Source organism: Nannospalax galili, unplaced genomic scaffold (assembly GCF_000622305.1).
Source record: "Nannospalax galili isolate Female #2095 unplaced genomic scaffold, S.galili_v1.0 scaffold639, whole genome shotgun sequence".
NCBI lineage: Eukaryota > Metazoa > Chordata > Mammalia > Rodentia > Spalacidae > Nannospalax > Nannospalax galili.
Window position 1 is genome coordinate 2,874,345 of NW_008344644.1, and position 20,836 is coordinate 2,895,180.

At 35.6% G+C, this 20,836-nt stretch overlaps 1 protein-coding gene across 1 annotated transcript in view; it reads left to right on the forward strand.

Annotated features, from left to right (window-relative positions):
• The window catches only part of Sema3e (semaphorin 3E), a 283,121-nt gene that overhangs the window by 253,677 nt on the left and 8,608 nt on the right, over positions 1-20,836 (forward strand). The window contains exons 13-16 of the mRNA XM_008840910.3: positions 1,341-1,382; positions 2,389-2,555; positions 7,262-7,329; positions 8,710-8,849. Coding sequence (XP_008839132.1) covers positions 1,341-1,382; positions 2,389-2,555; positions 7,262-7,329; positions 8,710-8,849 — 417 coding nt within the window. The remainder of the gene's footprint in view (positions 1-1,340; positions 1,383-2,388; positions 2,556-7,261; positions 7,330-8,709; positions 8,850-20,836) is intronic.

Sequence of the window (20,836 nt, forward strand, 5' to 3'; positions counted from 1 at the left end):
ATCAGAATCTGTAATCTACCATGGTTGACAAAATGTGGATATAATGAATTTCATGGAGAAGACGTGATTAATGAAGAGTGAGACATTTGCTTTTGCTATCCTGGAGACTGGATTCCCCAGTGCTACACACTCAGTTAACCACGCCTCTATCTCAACAGAAGCACATAGACTTGTCTGTTTTGCATTTTGGACTTCTATGTAACGTTTAATTTCACAGTGGGGAATCACAGCTCTCATTAACAGTATCCACCATTGTATCTTTTCCTATTAACGCTCAATAAGCATTAATGCAGGAATAAATGTATGAATAATGCACTGATGTGTAAATGATTTTAAATCAAAATGTGTTTAAAAAAATGTGCTGACAAGGCTGAAGAGATGGTTCATTCGGAAAAGAAGCTTTCTGCCAAACATAATAAACTGAGTTTGATCCCTGGAACCCACAGGGTGGAAGGAGAGAATAAGCTCTCTCAAATTGTCCTATGACCTTCCCATTACACCATCTCACCTGAATACACACACACACACACACACACACACACACACACACACACAACAACACCTACAAACACACAAATGTGTTTTACAAGATTGAAAACATTTTGGTACTGGAGTCTTCAGGGAGCAATTTAAAAAAAAAACAAAAACAAAACAAAACAACAACAACAACGACACTCAGCAATCTCTCTAAGGGTGATTATTCTGGGTGAACTACATCTGCCTGCTGTTTCCACACTTAGAGAATAAGTTTGTTGTGCTGCTTGAAGAGACTCTAGGATTAACAAACACTGTTAAACCATCACAGAGGCTCCCAAAGATGCATGATATATTGTCCTTCCTCTACTGCAAGTCTAAGAAAATGAGGTTCTTCATCCTGTTCAAAAAACTTACAGTGATTCGCCATGACCATTCCTGTAGAAATGTTTTCTGTTCAGGCTTGGATGAAAATAATTAAGACCCATTAGCAGTATCATCTCTTTTAAGAAATGTTTCATCTACTCTAATGGTTTAAATACTTTATTTAAAATTTTGAATGTATTATTTTATATGAGAGTATTGGACTGTATGAATCACAAATATTATTCAAAGTCAGTGCAATGCATTCCAGAGACTTAAAATAAGCTGGTAGAATTATTCACTGCATTTCTTATATGCATTTCAGATCCTTCATTAGAAAGAAAATTTAAAGCTGTCTTTAATTGAACTGGATTTACGTATTGATTTATGAAAAGAAATATGTCCTATGTTATGCATAGAACCACTCACAAGTAATTTGACTTCATATTAAGATATATATTCCAATGTTTCCCCTATTAAAAAGAAAATATTTTCAATTTCAGGATCCAGTTCCTATCATTTCTATGGAAATTTCTTCAAAGAGAGTAAGTTGTGCATGTTGCCCGTGTCTGTTCTGTACATTAGCTAAAACCAAAGAATGTAAGAATGTTAGAACATGATTTATATATGAAAAATAGCTTTCCTTTTTAGTATTTTATATTACTAGTGTAAGTGCATGAGAACAATCTTAATGAATTTTATAAATGTATAGTACTCTACACTTGATTATATGTTCAGTGTTACACAGCAGACCTCAAAAGTGTGTCCAAACTTGCTTGGCCACAATTTTATGCACATTGGTTGGTGCCTACAGAAGCATGTAGTGGTTTATATTTAAGAGATGCTTTTATTTTCTATTTTGTGATAAAAAGGAAGCTGAGAATAATTTTATTTATGAAATCATGATAATACACCTATTGAGTTTGCAACAATAATAGTAAATATGAGAAGCAAAAAAGTGTGACGTGATACACATCTCTCACGGCAGCGGAGTCAATGTCAGGTTAACCTTCTCCAGAAATAGTTGTTGCATATGTTGCCTCAGGTTTATTTATCAAAGAATTATCATGGTTAGCAAATGGAAACATGTGACAGTAAATTGCTGCTTTTATCTTTGTGCATTTTATAGTGTATTCTAGTTCATCTCTCTCTCACACACACAATTTTGATTGCACAAACATCTCCTAAATGTTTATATCAGTAGTTTAAAAATCTACTTATTAAAGCTCTTACTATTACTGTAGATCTCTAAAGGGAGGCTTAGAATGTTAGGTAATACAAGAATCTTCCTGCTTAGAAAATGACTTAAAGAACAGTCTTCTGTGTTTTGAGCAAGCTGAATTCAACAATTTTGTTTCTCCTCCTAATCTGTACAAGAATTTAAATTTTTAAAAAACAGCAGTCTCAGTGTCCCATTATCTATCCTTGGTAATGTCTGTGATGTACCTGCATATGGACAGAGGTGCTTGTATACACATATAAGAGTTTCTCAGCAATAGCTCAGTGAAAGCTGTCCGTTTCTGCTAGTTGCCTTCCTTGCTTTCTATGTAGCAACAGCTCTACATTGGATCAGCCTCTGCTGTGGCTCAAGTCAGATTCCATCACTGCGACATGTATGGTAGTGCTTGTGCTGACTGCTGTCTGGCTCGAGACCCTTACTGTGCCTGGGATGGCATATCCTGCTCCCGGTACTACCCAACAGGTACACATGCAAAAAGGTAAGGCATGGTACTTGGTAGAAAATTTCCACTATTCAGAATAAAATGATTTGCTTCTTTTGGTGTCTAAGCAAAATAGCTTGGTTGTACTTTGATCATAATATAAGCATCCAAAACTTGACATTTTTCTGAAAATTATCCTGTGCACTGATTGGAGCAGAGCATGCCTTGGACTTTCATTTTCCTCCCTGCTTTGCATTAACTCTTCCTCCCCCTTAAAATTATTTTGTTGCAAGACACGATAAAATTCAGATAAACTTAAAACATGGAAATGGCAAGTCACACTTAAAGGATTTGAAGATTAAAAAGAAAATAAATAAACCCTAAAGTACGCCCTGCAGTTTCCCATGTCGTCTCCTCAGCTGGTTTTCATTTATTTCATTTTGAAAGTGAATATTTTAACTCCTAAGCAAATACATGACCTTATAATTGATAAAATGTGTGATTTAATTCAACACAAATGAGAAGTACTGAAAAACCTTTAAACTCTAATGTCTATAACTCTGTAAGGTCATCGCCATTTGTAAGAGAGTAACCCAACATTCTTTAAACAAAAGGAGTTTGTGTTCCCAAAACATTTTGAAGAAAAAGTTTATATTTTTCACTCATTTTATATGAAGCTGTGCACACCTTAGAGAAATAAATTACTTCTTATAAGAGTGTTTTTCCCACTCACAAGGAATAGTTAAGCAACACATAGACCAATCTAAAGTTCCCCGACAGAAGAAAAATTCATTTTAGTTTATTTTTGCCATTTAACTTTGGGTTATTTTTCTTTAAATATATTTTAGAGTCAAAACTAAATAAGTGTAATTTCTTTTTAAGGATTACATAAATAGCAAGATCTCACTAAAAAGTAAAATATTTCATTAATTCAAAACTTTTATTAATTTGTCTTGAGCAAATCAAAATCCTAGTAAATATTTAAAGAAAGGACAGGCTAAGATGAAATGAGACTTAAAAGGGAACTGGAGGCAAAATAATTTATCAATTGTGCTAAATAATTGAGCAAATTAATAGATTTTCTACAAATAATTATTGGTATTTAAAGTCGTTCTTGAGGAATATTCTGTAATATTATTTTTAAATGTTAATCAGTACTTTATTTACCCACTACACTCTTACTGTACCATGAGCAAGAAGTTTGAAGAAACATCGTTTGGCCTTTGTCTCCAGGAAACCAAAGCCCAAGGTGGAGGAGGACTGGCAAATAATAATGGCAGGAGCTTTCTTCTGAGTATTTAGGGTAGTTGACCAAATGTAAGATATACAGCCTCAACCTAACCCAGTCTTTGAACACATTCTTATAGATAAAGACATATGGAGATTCCAGTTAAAAGAATAGAATCTGATGTTTGAAAGAACACTTTTTAAGACAATACTAGTAGATTTTAAATTTTGCTTAGATTTAATTTTAGCTGTCATATACTGTAGATATTTATGGATTACAATGAGATATTTCCACATACAGTACAGTATAAATCACAATAAATGCATCTGCCTTCAAACTGATCATTTCTTTATAGTGAAGTTATTTAAAATCTTATATCCTTTTGAAACCAAAGCATATATTTTATAGACAAAGTTCATTCAATGTTTCTTCAAACTCTTTTTTATAAGTGATAAAGTTTATTAATATGTAGTTGTTGGTAATAATGAAAATGTTATCAATCCTGGCACCAAGGTTTACAAATAGCAAGGTCTTGTTAGGCAGTGACAATCAGCTTTAACTAAGCAATTTCCAGAGCAATTATTTCTTGGTATCTGGTGCACCTTTTAAGAGTACAGAACCACAAGGTTGGCAACATTTGAAAAGATAGGTAAAAAGAGTAATGTAGGAAAAGTTAAATGAGTGAGCAAAATAGCAGTGAGGATGGATGAAATGCAGTAAGAACCATGCTAGAAATGAATTTGCTTGGTTCAGTGATGTATAATAGAGATCTTTCGGTCGTGTCAAATTCTTTTCGACAATCACCCGCCCCCGGAGGAGAACTTTTTGGTTAAGTTCCAGCTCATGAAGGGAAAATAGTTTGCTTTCATAGTGATCATTTCTGCTTTAAAGCTGAATAGAAGCTGAAAGAGGAAAGTAGTCATTCAAATAAACACTCTTCTGCTCATAGACTGAAAATGAGTCAATAGGGGAAAGATGTTAAATTATAATCCATATCCCTTGTTTAAAAATGGCCTTCCAGAACACTCTATGACCTGTGAAACTAGCTCTTTTTCTCCTCCAAGCTCCCCTTGTGTGTATATCCAGTGTTCTCTTTGAAGCTTTCAAAGAAGTAAGAAATGTAAGAAGAATATGCAGACTTCAAGAATGAAATGCAACTTTGCTCAAACATTCTCAAAGTCCGGACCCTGATATGTGTTTTCTTTAATTCTAACATAAAGAACAATTTACTGGATAGTAAAAAAAGAAACCAAAACTTTGCTGGAGGGTGTAACGTTTTTCTAAATGTATGTTGCCAGTGATTTTGAACAAGTTTTTGCACTCTTTGTTTACCATTCATCCTGCTTATCTAAATGATGAGATTCCTGTTTCATATTGCCAGTATAATAATCTCAATTAAAGAGCATCCCTGCAATGTGGAAAGTATTCCCACCTTCATTTTTAAAAATCCCCGCTTCATTAGTCACTATTGTTTAGCAGGCTTTCAAGTCCCAGCAGGGAAGTAATAGTGAACCAAGTGAGAAATTAGCAGCAGCCCTTGAGTTCCAGTCCCGACTGCTGTCAGTTGTATAGTGGCTGTACATGTTAGGATAAAATTAAATGTAAAACTTGATGCTTTTTTTGCTTCTAATTTTCTCATGGTTCTTTGGTCATTCTGTCTCAAAGCAATGATTCATATGGAAGTTTTGACTTTTACTTTGTAAAATTCTGGGGTTTTTTGATAAAATTTTCTGATTGGTAATCTATTTACAACCAAATAAACAAGAGTGCATAATGCCGGAACGTGAGTGGGAATGTTCTTCTGCCTTAGCTTTTCCCTTGTGAGGAAAATTTCATGTCTCTGCTAGCAATCCATTATCATTTTTAGACAGAGTGAAAAGACCTTAGAACAATAACAAGAAACACTGCAGATTCTCATAAGTTTCAGCTGTCAGTTAGCCAACTCCATTTTACCAATGAGGATGCAAAGAACCAGGAAAGAGAAGCTGAATGGGGACATCTGGAGGCTACTGGGCACAGGGTATTTGAATCTGATTTGCTTTCCTGAATTCGATCCCTAGGGATGGGTAATGTGTCTCCTTATCACTTTGGAAACCACCATCACTCTCTAGGGTGACACTTGGGCTTTGCTTTGCTGTTTTCTCCTCCGTCTTGAAGAAATACCATGAGTCACAGCAAGTGGTTTTTTCCTACCTTTTTGAAATATTTCTATTTTTGCGTCTAAGTTTATCACAGATCTTGATTTTAGAATTCCAGTACAAATAATGATACTTTCTATCAATTAATTCCTTATAATAATTCTTTAAAAGTTTTAAAAATATATATTTTACTTATTATTTTTATTTTATGTGTATTGCCCTCATATAAGTGCACCTGTGGTGTGCAGTGCTCACAGAGGTCAGAAGAAGGCATCAGATCCTCTGTAGCTGGAGTTACGGATGGTTGTTAGCTGTCATGAGGGTACTGGGAATCAAACCCAGGTCCTCTGCAAGAGCAGTCAGTGCTCTTAACCACTGAGCCATCTCTCCAGCTCTAATTCCTTAAAACCTTAATGTTTGCTATATATTCTTAAAATCTTATTATTTGAGGACCTTGTACATTTTATAGTTATATACCTAAGCAAGACCTAAAATATGAAACCATATTAGACATAATCTGGTAGATTGAAGGCAAGAAAACTAGTTTTTTTTTGAGTCCCAAAGGATGCAAAACACAATTAAACATGTGAACACACCAGCACTTTGAATAGAGGCATGTGTTTTCTAAAGTTATACCTAAATAGAAAGAAAGCCAAGGGATTGGAGCGATAGCTCAGTGGTTAAGAGCACATACTGTTCTTGCAGAAGATCCAGCTTCAGTTCCCAGCCTCCACACTGAGCAGCTTACAACCAGCTGTAATTCAAACTACAGGGTATCTGACACCCTCTGCTGGCTCAGCAGGAACCTACATTCACATGACACGTAAGCCCACATAGACATGCACTCAAACATATTACTAAAAATAATAATAATAAAAATAAAATGTGAAGTATGCTATTAGTTCTTTTCCTTATTAGAAACTCTGTTTTTGGTGGTTAATCATCATGGGAGTAAAATCAAATATTTGGATTCAAATATATTTTTTCACCTTGTACTTTATTATATGTAGTAGTTTTCTACTCCAATGTTCTGCCTAAGGTCTGATTGTTCTTATCTACACACATCCCTTGCCAGCCCAAATCACTCCTTTCAAACTAGAACTTTCCTGTTGAATTAAATATTTAACAAAATATAAAGGGATATTTATTAAATTACTATTTGGGAATCTAGAACTCAAATCTATGACATTAAACAGCAATGTTGAATAGATCTTTTAGTTATTGGAACTATTTCTACTCCATAGAAATATGGGAAGTATTAAAATTGTGTCATATACTTATTTTATGTGATTGATTTTTTTTCAACAAAAGAATTTTACTTGAATCTTCAATATGATTGGCTGTATTTTAAAACATAGAAAATTAAAATCTGAGAATCTAAATGTTCTTTCTTTCAGACGGTTCCGCAGACAAGATGTTCGGCATGGCAACGCTGCCCAGCAGTGTTTCGGACAGCAGTTTGTTGGTAATCCATAGAAAATCAATTGTTATGACTTACTTAGAGTGGATGCTGATAATAAACTGTATATTCCTTTAAATGAGTCACTTTCTTGGTTTTTTTGTGTGAGGACGCTGATGTTGAACATATTTGGTTTCCTTCCATGTACTCACAATTTTGTAGGTTTATAATAATGTTTACAAAACTAGCAAGATTAGATTCAGATGCCACTATCACCATCTGATACTAGACTTCAAAGCCCCAGAATCTTAGAAGCTGAAGCAGCATACTTCAGCTGACTGATGCCAGTGCCGAACCTCTTCACCTCACAACTGATTTTACCACGTATGATGTAACTTGCATCAACTGATCTAATGAAGTTTGGGACAAAATGGAAACTTTTCCTCTTTTGCAACAGTTAACTTAGAACTGGCCTCAGCTTTAGGCAAAATCAAAGAAGACAGGAAAAATTTCTCACCTGATCCACATCGCAGTGGATGATGACCATGCTGGGTTTTATGACCTTGAGTTCACGGAGACGCCACAGAGGAAGGGCATTGCGGTGGGAAACCAGCGGTGGTTGTGCCCACTTTCTGAGCTTACAGCCCGGATTCAACTTGTTAGACCCAAACTAACTCAGGGTTTAGCGCAGGACTTCCAGCTTATGAGCACCAGCCAGAGAAAGTATTACCTCAACCTTACAAAGTATATTGTTCAATTTGGAAAGTCAGGAGGACTTGGGTAGTAGAAAGAAAAAAAAAAAAAATCCTGGGATCTAGTTATTCAATTCATTCTGATATAAACAGAAAGAAGAAAAAGTGCTTGCATTTACTTTCTACTGCAAGTAGGCCTACTTGCCTTACTCAAATTTGAATTCAAATCTAGTGAGAGTCTTTTTGGTCTAAGACATAGAATGTAATTAAAAGTTCTGGTTCACAGTCTTCAGTTCAGTCTTTCAGCCCAACACTTTGATAACTGCTGTCCTTTGTCTAGATGCCACCCACACTTGCTTACATAATCGTATAGAGATCTTTGCTCTTGTTTGTAACCACATATTTAACAGGTGCCTTGTTTGAACATTTGATGCTCATGATTTTTCCCCACATCATCAGAGGATATTGACATTGCTGTTCTATTAGCTTAATATTGATGCACCTTCTTACTGCCCTTACCATCTCATCCTTTGGAAACTAATTCTCTGCTGTTTTCTTCTATCTCGCCCCACAGTCTACCTGCCTATTTAGTTGAAAATTTTGTTATGTCATTTAAGGTAAATCCTTTAAAGGACTTTGTGTAGAAATTATGAACAAGTAGTGAGTTTATTCACATTTTATAGGGACTTGATACAAATTTTTTATTTGTCTAAAAAATTCATACTGCAAGGCTGACAAAATTCCTGTTTAACAGGAGATGCTTTGGATAAAACTGAAGAGAGACTGGCTTATGGCATAGAGAACAACAGTACTTTGCTGGAATGCACCCCACGATCTTTACAAGCAAAAGTCGTCTGGTTTGTACAGAAAGGACGTGAAACAAGAAAGGAAGAGGTAATTCATAACCATATCTTCACACTATGGTGCCTTACCTAGAGTGTGCCATCAGAAAACAGATGATTTGGGGTGTTTAAGAATGTGTTGAGCTAAACATGTCTCAATTAAGACAACAATTTCTGTGCTGGAGAGATAGTTCAGTTGTAAAGTATTTGTCTTGAAAGCTTGACGAGTAAGGTTCAGTCCTCAGAATGTAAAAAGTTATATGTTTGTAATTCCCAGCATAGGAGAGATAAAGTCAGATCCTTGGGAGTCCATAACCAGGCAGCTTTACCTACTTGGTGAACTCCAGGACAGTGCCAGACCCTGTCTTAAAAAACAAAGTGGACAAGGTGGACAGCCCTTGAAGCGCATCACCCAAGGTTGTCCTCTCACCACGTGGGTGTACCCACTGCACGTTCATTCATGGCAACAAGTGCACGTGCACCCACACTAACATGCAGACCCACACATGTGCACAAAAATACACCCCACAGTTTTTTAGAATCAACTCTTTAATTTTGATTTATAGACATACTAAACTTAATAACATATTTTTTAGGCATAATGATATAAATGTGTAAGTAGATTATTTTTATATAAATTTATGAATTGATATTTCAAATTTTGGAAATTGAAATTTCATTTGGAAAGTATTTGTAGCTTTAAGATGTATGTCTTGTCAAAATCTTAAATTGCATCAACCAAGGCAGTGTTCCCGAGAAACAACAACTTAGTAACATTTAAGAGTGATAGGATTAAAATTACAGTGGCATCAATATTAATAAAGCTTTAAATCAAATACGAGACACTAACATAATGGTTCTAACCCACTGGAAACAAGGACAAGCCTCAACTTCCTCTTCCTTTTAAGTAGTTTTGGAGATTGTATTCCTGAAATCATGGGAGACAGATGACTACTTTGGGAGGTGGGAGACAGGTAAAATGTAAAGCACATGTATGGAATAGTCTGGAGGCAGTTACTAGATAAAGGAAGGTAAGATGAGGAAGCAGGCCATACATATCCTGGGAATAAATGTTTAGGAAGGACGATCTAGAGATTTGAACTTTATTTTCACAAGTGGAATTAAAAATTAGCAAGAAGAAAACTTTTTATATTAGAAGGAGATAGATCTTGTGAGTATTGCACAAATGGCCCTTGCTGAACAAAAATTTTCAGCTTGAGTAAGGGAAAGCATTCCTAGAGACCTGCCTCTTGGCACAGAGCAGAGCTACTAAGTATATATCTGAGAGACTATCAGGAAGGATCACTACTTCATTTTTTCAGGGGACATTAAATCTTTACCATAGAAAGCCAAAATTACTGATTCTAAAAATATGTCTTTTTAGTTTGGTGAAACTAAGAATCCAACATGTTTTTTCTGTAATCATACAGTGCACTTGGGAGATGGAGAATTTTATAAATCCTGGGTTCCAGGGATATTTGTTAGATAAAAGGCCATCAACTTGCTAAAGGGCTATTAGAGATATTATGAAAGTTTAATAAGGGAAGCAAGGCTCACCTAAATTTTCATAGCATGATAAAAACAAGCATATATCCAAAGATGATGATAGCATGCTGTACTGAGTTACATGATTTAGAGTTAAAGCATTTTCCACTTCTCAGATGTGAGAAGAAATGATCTTTTAAATTCTATCATAGCGCTTGGCAGAAGAAGACCTGGGAATATTCCACAGATCCTGCTTCAAAAGACAGATAAGCCATTTATTCACCAGTAGATTTCTTCACTCAGTAAACTCTACTTCTCGTCTGGAACCCACCACAATGTGCCTAATTTGGAAGTCATTAAAATCCTTCTGACATGCTGCATCCATCAGCATTCAGCTTTAAGTTTCTTTCACATCTTGCTAATATCATCTATTCTCCTTTCTCATAATTCTGAGTTTATCTTTTCAACTACATCCTAGTTTCCCTGACTGATATATTTACTGATATAAGGAACTTTGAATTTACTATCTGCCTAAGAATCATGTCACAGTCAGATAATTCATGGTTTCAATAGGCATAGCAATCCATGTATTGAATTATTCACAATTTAAAACAAAAAAAAATGCTGACTTCATTGAAGGCTGAATGTATATATTATATACTCCAGGCAGAATGACTTTGTAATGAGTCCTGAGTTTCTTAAAAGATCACTTTGCATTCATTATGATTTTCATGTCTCATTCACTATGAGGCATGCTAGGTACTCATATTGTCAAATGTAGACCATAATGGGGGGTGTTTCATTTTACTTAGTCCAATTTTTACCTCCTATGAAAGTGCTATGTATAGCATACCTGGTGACCACTATCACAGCTCATTCCTGACTCCATAAACCACAGAAGTTACTAATTTTTCAGACCATAGGGTATAAATCTCTTCTTTCTATTGAACTGAAATCTTTATTCTAGGAATTTTGTTTGTTCTGTACTGGTTACACTCAGCCTTGTGGAGTTATTCAAAAATAAAATATTCATGGGGATAAAATTTCTGCTTACATTCATCTTTAGAAATTATATAGCTGAATTACCAGAAAGGATCTGAAAGCTGAGCTATCTACTTTCTAAACTCTGAATTATTTCAGTTCCCTCAAATACTCGCCTTCTAGATTCCCATTTCCTCAAGTAAAACATATGGAACACAATCTCTATACATTTTACTAAGCCTATAAATATTTATTAAAATATGATTTACCACATGTTTCATAAGGGAACATTTGCATTGTTAATTATGAGATTTTTAAAAATAGTTTCTATGAGTATATTAAAGAGTCAGTGAATAAATTAAATAGCAATATATTAGTTCCTAGAAATAGCACTGTGATGCCCTAAGGAAAAACAGTCTTAGACTACAGTCCTAGACTGATTTCTGTTGCTATAGTAAAACACTGACCAACACCAACTTGGGGAGGAAAGGGCTATACATACACCATTGTCAAGGAAAGTCAAGATAGGAACTCTGTTCAGGGCCCTGGAGGTAGGAATTGAAGGAGAGACCATAGAGGAACATTGCTTTTGGCTTGATACCTCCCAGCATGCTCAGCTATCTTTTTAATGTAACCCAGACCTGCCTGCCTAAGACTGGCACCCTCCACAGAGAGTTGGGCCCTCACATAGCAAATAACAATTAAGAAAATGCCTCAGAGACAGGGCCACAGTTTTCTATGATGGAGGACATTCCTACATTGAGGTTCCCTCTTCCCAGGTATCTCTGTTTTGTGTCAAGGTGACAAAAACTGATCAGCACAAGTACTTTTGATCAAAGAGACTATTCCTTAATGTATAAGTATTATACACAGGGCCTGTGCTAGGTGCCTTCCTTTCTATTCATAGATCTCACAGTTGCATGTTAAGCCTTACTATTCTCCTTCTACACAAGAAGAAATTAAAGTAGGGAGCATGGTAGTTCAAACACAGTCAGCAACATACCCCACGTTCAAATTCAAGTATTCCTGACTCATATGTTAATGTATTTTCCTTTATTTTCTGAGTATCAATGACTATAGTCTATAACATCTATTCAAGAAGTGTAGCTTAAGACTGAAGTACTTGAAACATGGAATGTTTAATATCTCACATTGAGCAAAATGAATTCTACTAAATGACAAAATCTTCTGAAATCAGAATTCTGAATACAGTTTCAGATGTTTTGGGTCATGGAACAAATGGAAAACTACTCATAACAGAAGCTCTGGTGTTTGACTTCTGGAAAATGCCCCTGACGCCAGCTTGATCCTTATGTATACTTTGATTTATCACAGTTTAGTGGAACGTGCTGCTTCAGCTTTGGTGGCAAAGGCATTATTCTTCTTGTTTAAATATCTAAGCACCATCCCATAATTTGAACAAGTCCCTCTCTAAGCTCTGATGCCAGGAATCACTGTTATACAATATACCCACCAATGAGTTTCCCTTCTCCATGTGCCTTCCAAGTTCCTTCTCTATGTTTATTAGTAAAAAGGTTCCTGCTTGTTATAAGCTTGTTGTCATCATTTGAGCATCTACTGATGTGGAACCTGCTGCACTTTATCTCAGTTTCTTGGAATTTTGACTATAATAATGTTTAATTCATCTTTTAAAAATGATGTTCCACTTCAAGACATTTATATTGTAGACACTAGATAATAAAGATACAAATAAACATAACACTTAATGTGTTAGAAACAGTAAAAAGAAAAATGTGAGTGATTCCTTGCTTGAGAGAGGTTGTGTTTTTTAAGGCGTATGCTCATGGAAATTCTCACTAAGCAGGTAACCAAGAACATGAACCTTGAAAAGGACCTGAGAGAAAAACTGAGAAAATAGGTCATGTAACCTTCTGGAGAATTTTACGGAAATTGCCAATAACAGATATATTTTTTTAATGGGTCTTAGGGTAGGCTTGAACCTGTTGTAGAGAGAGGCAATGTGAAGGGCAAGGTGGATACAGGGGATTGACAATAGGTGAGGTAAGAGCCAGGTTGTTCAAGCTCTTCTGGCATTATGAGGTCCTTGGTGTGTATTCTCAATTTGGATGGTTTTTAGTAGAGCTATAATACTATTTCATTTTACAAAGCTCACTGTAGTCACTGTAGTAAGTGTGAGGGCAGAAAAAAAGGTGAAGCAAGCAGTCATTGAGGCAAGTCAGATTTAGTATTAATATATTTTTTATGCTAGAGGCACAATATTCACCCTTATTTTGGAGCATATCTCAGGACTAAATGATGTCTGGAGTTATGACCTCATACACTAAGTCACAGTGTGAGTTTTCAGATACTTCCCAGGATTTTCAAGAATTGTGAAAAGTTGTCCAGTCTCTCAGCTGGCATGCTTTTCCAATCTGCTCTTTGAATATCTGTGACATTTGGAACTGTGCAGATAATTATATTTGTTGTTCATTTCCGTTCTATTGAAACAAAAGAGGAAAAAACATGTCATCCAACAGGAGTATTTGGAGGTAACATGAGGGACAACCATCAGAAAGGTTAAAGGCAGAGGTTTCATGAAGCCAGGTGTTAAAGAATTAGTCGATGTTATCTAGGGAAAAGAATGGTATGCGTACATGGGTAACACTATATTGCATATAGACCTGTGAATGGAAATGATAGCAGGTAAGGGAGTACATTTCACTTTATTTTAAGCCAGTGAGAACAACTTAGATAGCTGTTTGTATAAATTACACCAGAAACTGGTATTTCAACTTGGGGATAAACCACAGAGACTATTTAAGAAGATATTTCAATAGTCAGAGGCAGATGGCTTAACCACATGAACTAAAGAGAGTTAGCAGGTTTGTAGGAGACAGATTTTATTGCTTCTGAGGTAATACTGAATGGATTTGTCATTTGAACCAATCAAAGATTCCTCACATGTCCTTGTTTGAATGTCTGGATGGCTCGTAATGCAGTACTATGAGGCAAATAATAGAAAGATGGGAAAAGCAGATTTTGGAGAAAGATGGTGAAGTTTATGTTGGGAAACGGTAAATTGGAGACTCCCATAGAGCCTTCTGACAGCACTTCCCTGAACTTGTACACATTCAGAAGTAGAATGACTGGAAATGGTAAGAGACGTCTGAAAGAATCAGCAAACAAGCCCTAAGTCTCTTTGGGGATAGTAAGAAAATAATATAACACAAATCAATAATAGTTTGAGAAGCCTGGGACCAAATGAGATAGATGGCTCATCAGGTCAAGTGCTTGCCTCACAAATTGGCAACTGGAGTTTGATCCCGAAATCCCACATAAAGGAGGACAAGGAGAAAAGATTCCACAAAATTGTTCTCTGATCTCCACACATGTACACACACACACACACACACACACACACACACACACACACACTTTTAAAATGTTGATGTTTCCTATATGCCATTTAGTATCTTAAACATTTTTTTTTGTCTATTAATACTGTTAATTCTTGCAGTCGTTCTTCAGTGAAACTTTGATAGATAAAGGAACTGATGCACAGAGAGATTGGGTTACTTGGATAAGACTGTGTGGGCTGTGAAGTCACTCGGTTTTGAGAAAGTCTGGTTTCAATTTGGGAGAGAGAGCCACTAAACAGTTGTTTCCCTTCATACACATTACCTTAGAGAATGAGTAATTAAGAATTGAAGTGAGCTAATGCTATACACAAAGAAAACCACATATATAAGGAAAAATTAGATGACAAGCTCTAAAAGATGAAGTGAAAATAGAAAGTAGGGACTGGAGAGATGGTTCAGTGGTTAAGAACACTGACTTCTTGCAGAAGACCCAGGTTTGAATCCCAGCACCCACATGGCAGCTAACAACTACCCATAACTCCAGTTCCAGGGGATCCGACAGCCTCTTGTGGGCATTGCACAACACAGGTGCACTTACCTACATGCAGGCAATACATGCATACACATAAAAAAATAATAAAATATTTTTAAAAAAGAAAGAAAAAGTCTTTTAAAAATTAAGAAAAAAAGAAAATAGAAAGTAATGATTATAGTTAGCATTTGTTAGTTCAGTATGTACTATGTGTTCTGTGCTACTCTAAAGTCTATATACAATAGCATATAAGACTTCTAGCATTTGTCTAAGAAAGTCAGGATTATGCTATGCATTATGGAATGAAGTTAAGCTGTTGGCAGAACTTTTAAAGTAGAATAGCTTAAGTAGAGAGAATGAGGTCAGGTTGTAATATAATAGAACCTAGGAAAAAAAAACTGATAGGCAAAGAAATCAGAAATACCCTTTAAAAATGCAGAAAATAAGTACTCAGTTTCTAGCAAGAACAGTGCACTGTAGGAAGCTGTCAAGCAACAGCATTGGGACATGTGCATCTGTGTTGAATGGGAACAGCCAGTGTAGTAGACTGTATCAAAAGTTGAGAGAGAAGGAGAGAGACAGAGGGAGGGAGTGAGGGAAGGAGGGAGGGAGGGAGGGAGAAGTTGATGAAGGCAGAGAAGGGTAACATCAAGTTTTAGTTTTAGTTTGTTTCTTCAGAGAATGGGGCCTTGGCTCTGTTTTGTTTTGTTTTGGTTTGGTTTGGTTTGTTTTTTTTTAGTTTTTTTTTGAGACAGGGTCTCCCTGTAGCCCCAGCTATCCTGGAACTCACTATGTAGACCAGGCTGGCCTTGAACTCACAGAGATCTGTCTGCCTCTAGCTCTGTTTTTATGTTGAAAGGAAGTTGCTAGAAGAAAAATGTGTGGCTAACTGGTGAAGCAAGATAAAGAGCACGTGTGGGATAGAGGCCAGAGGAAAGTCACTGGCTGAATTCTAACAGAAGCTAAGGCTTCTTATTCTCTCTATCAAGGGAAACGGCAAGGATTTGTTTACATGGATAAGCAAATTCACCCACAGAATCCAAGGCTTGTTGTTCCAGTGGTCTGCTGTCATTAATTAAATTTGGTGGCTATATGTGTTTTTGTGTATAGTTTTCATTAAAAGTAACAGCATAAACTTTACATGAAAAGGATATAAATTATTTTCTTGTGGTTGCAAAAGAAAACTCTTATAAAGAAAACAAAATCTCTGCTATTACCTTGCTTATGAATTCCTAATTCTTACAATTCCACATACTTAATTATATAAGCCTAAAAAATAACTTCAAAATTTTAATCTAACATACTTAAGGAAAGATTAATTCTTGTTAAAACATTTAGCTGCACAATTGAAATATTTTTCTTTCTTTGAAATGTATGTACATTGTGTTTTTAAACTCAGTAATCCAAAGAAATTTTAATGTGCATCAGTTGCTGATGTTTAAGCCTGTTAGTTCTGGAATTGTCACAGCAGACCATGTTTTACAAGGTACAAAGTATTTACTATATAGCTCTTTGCAGAAGAATGCTTTTGACCTTACATTCAAAAGCTTAACAAATACTCAGAAACAGTTTAAACTTATTCAAGAGATCACTGTGAAAACTATGTCTGCATTTGAAAAAAAAAATCTATTAATGAAAAGTCAACCCCTCACTGTCTGATGAGCACTAAAATGTCACTGCAGTAAACTTGTACTAAAACTAAAACAACTATGTGAATAGCTTCTTCAAGTCACTGAACTTTTGCCATTTACTGACAAAATCACAGCTTGTCCTAATGATACTGTAATAAGGTTGGGTTACAGGAGTGAGTTAAATAATGGTCATAAATCACTTGTGGAGAAATTTTGGGACAACCTGAAGACATATTGCATAAAACATTTTATCTTCATTCCAATATGGGTAAGGCAGATAAGCAAGCACCTGGCCCATAAGACCAATGCGCTAATGAATAACATTTCTCACTTAGTAAGCATGAAGCATGGAGTTCTTTACACTTGTTCTTATTGATCTTTCTATTGTGGATTTTCCATTTAAAGGGAAATATATGTTTCTATGTTTTAAAAATGAAGAATCTCACTTTAGAATAGCTTATTGTAAGCATTGCCGCATCTACTTTAATAATACACAAATGTGCATATTTATTATGGAAAATCCAAGAGAAGTATAAAATGACATCAGATCTTCAATAACTATTCATTTTCAATATGTATTTAGTCTATTTCAAAAGTTGTAATTTCTCAACTCTGCTTTAAGACCACCTACTAAGTAGTGCAAATTCATCAAAGTCAAATTCTGTTGAGAAATGCAATAGCCATGCTTAACTTACCAATCAACACCTCCTTCCACCTGTTTTAAAGTTCATGATATCTATACTAACTGTATGGAGTATGAATTGTAGACATGACTGCTGTAGAAATAAAGATAAAAGGGGGTCCATAAGTCACACCTTTGATATTGAAGTTACATTATCAAGACCTGGATAATTATAAAGTAAGCCCTCATTCTTAGTCTATCATTTTGTTGGCTAAATGACTCATTTTTCTGAGCTTCATCAATGCTAATCTATGAGAGGAAGTAAAAGGGGAAAATGGCAGCTCTAAGTCTATGCTTTTGTCTTTAAACTCACAGAAATGATAGGGTTTCGTTCCACATGAATGTTATTTCTTGTTTTCATAACACAAAGTGTATGAACTATTGCCTCATTTGAAACATCTGTTCAGTAATTTTGATGGTTCATTTTTCAGCCCATTAAAAATATAATCCCCGTGCTCGGGAGGCAGAGGCAGGCAGATCTCTGTGAGTTTAAGGCCAGCCTTGTCTACATAGTGTGTTCCAGGACAGCTGGGGCTACAGGGAGACCCTGTCTCAAAAAAAACACATACAAAAAAATGTTCGTTTTTTGTGTAACTTTTTATGGTCAGTAAATATTCAGAACCTATATTGTAATGGACAATAATATTTTATATGTTATAATTATCTTTTGGTAGGTTAGTTTGCTCATTTCATTTTTGTGGATGATGACACCACACAGTTCCTGTAGTGTATATGGAGAATGGCTGCTTTATGAATAAATATGGGCCAGAGGGGTGTGCTTGAGAGATGGCTTAGAGGTCAAGAGCACTGGCTGCTCTTGCAGAGGATCTGAGTTCAATTCTCAGCACCCACATGGCAGCTAATAACCATCTGTAACTCAAGGTCTGGGGGAATCTGCTGCCCTCTTCTACTTCTGTAGGCATTGCATGACAAGGGTGCACTTACACACATTCAGGAAATACATTCATACACATAAATTAAAAATAACAAATAAGGGCTGGAGAGATAGGTTAAGAGCTTTTGTAGAGGACCTGGGTTCAATTCCCAGCACCCACATGGCAGCTAAAAACCATCCTTAACAACCATCCGTAACTCCATTTCTAGGGAATCCAGGCAATTTGAAGCCTTCTTCTGACCTCTGTGGGCATTGCACAACACAGGTGCACTTACACACATGCAGGCAATATATTCATATACATAAAAATTAAACATAAACATAAAATATTAAGAAATAATGAATAAAATATTTTTAAAGTAGAAATGGACTTAGAGTTTTACATAAATCTCTCTCCTGTTAATTTTCCAAGATGATACTGTTACTATTTGGACATTAACTCTATCTTCCTTGATCTATGGAAGGAGGTGCAGATTTGTGGTTTCTCTCTCTGCAATCTGTCTGATTTAGGCATTTAGTTAAACTAGGTGATGTGACCATGCAGGAAACCCTCAGTCCAGACATGTGGTGAATAGCAAAGTATGCAAATTCCCTTCACTTTTTGAATCCTCTTGTTCTACAATATGGCTCATAAGGTCTAGGTGTTTGAACCTCATAGAACAACTTCTGTAGAGCTGCAGCTCATCTCCCCTTGTACTGAAGCACAGACTTAAGGAAATATATTTAGTTATTGTTACCTGTCTCATTTCATGAGAACATAGAGGAATTTTTCTCTGGCCTCAGTACCAGGAAAGATTAAATTTTCAGATGAACTTTTTTTTTCCTTTTCAATTTTTAAAACTTTTTTTGGTTCTTTTAGAAATTCATTCAGTGTGTTTTGATAATATTCAAATCTCTCCTCTCATCTCCACGCTGATCTTACTACCCTCCCCCTACTTCATGTACTCTATTATTTTTTTAAAGGTCTATTGAGTCTTCTCTACATTTCCCAAATGTTCTTGGGTATAGTTCCATCATGGGGTCAGTCAACACACCTGATATCACAGCCTTAAAGTATACTGATTCTCCCTCTCCTAATAGCTATCCATTGCCAGTAGTTCATCAGCTAGGGCTGACTTGGGCTTTTGCCATCTTCCCTATCCATGCTGGGAATTTGTCTAGCTTGGGCTTGCACAAGTCTTGTTCATGCCATCATAAACACTATGGGTTCATGTGTACAATTGCTCTGTTGTATCTAGATAGCACGCTTTCCTTATATTCATCCACTAACTCTGACTCTTACAAACTTTCTATCCCTCTTCTACAGTGATCCCTGAGTCTTGAAAAGAAAGGGTTTGATGTAAGTGCCTTATATTTCTAAAGTATATTTAAAAGACATTTTGAATCTAGAATCGATCATATTTTGCTCACTCCTTTGTTCATTAAGGAAGTTAAAGCTAAAACTGCTTCTTGGGTGATTGTAGAGTCCCTTATGCTGTGCACTTCTATGATTGAACTTTTATCCTCTTGCCTCTTAATTTCCCTTCATTATGATATTCTTCCCATGGATGTTTTAATAGACATCTTTTGAAACTTGCTGAGTTTTGATCAGAGTTCCTCAAACCCAGTGATGCATGCTGGAAAATGATCAAAAACAAAGTTCATTTGCTTATTTCCAAACCCAGCTAAGTATTACCCCCAAATCCCAAAGTTTCTTTCTTTTCTTTATCTCTTTTTCTTTTTATTTGGGTTCTTGTTTTATATTTCAGATGCATAATTTATTTCAGTATGTTATTTAATTTGTGATAGATTGTAATGATTTGCCTATACAAATTGGTTTGGCTTTATAGTTCTTCGCATTCCTGCCTGCTTTCCCAATTATATCCTTTGACATGAGTTCAATTACGCATCTGCACAATGAACAGCTATATGATATTTCGAGTATATGTAAGCTGTGAAACTAAATCTATTAGCGTGCATGTCTTATTCTTCTTACATTTTAAAAATCAGTACCGTTATTTATACAGTATCCTTGGTACTGAGTATCTCTATTTCATTCATTTGAAGAGTTTAGATCCTACAGCAATATCCAGTGGAACTTCTACAGCACTATGAATGGTCAGTTCTGTAAATATCCCCTGTAGGTCTTAGTACAAGTTTCATCATTACAGTATGTCAATATCTTTTATTTCTGTGACTAAGAAATCTTGCTCTCAGAATTTGTGCATAATCTATACTCCCAAAGAGTATGGGTTCCTATTTCCACATACTCATCAATGCATGCTATTATGTATTTCTCTAATGTTTGTCTTTCTTGTGATATAATGTCATATCTTAAAATGTGCATTTCTAAGATTACAACTAAGCTTCAGTGTAAGTTTACATACACTTAAGCACTTGTGTTTCTCCTCTGATTACCTATCTAGTCTATGTGATTTTCTCATCTGTCAGTATGTTAATGTCAGGTTCTTCATGTCTTCTAGATAGTGCTGAATTTTAATGTGTTTCAAATTTCTCTTTAATGTTTTAGACTT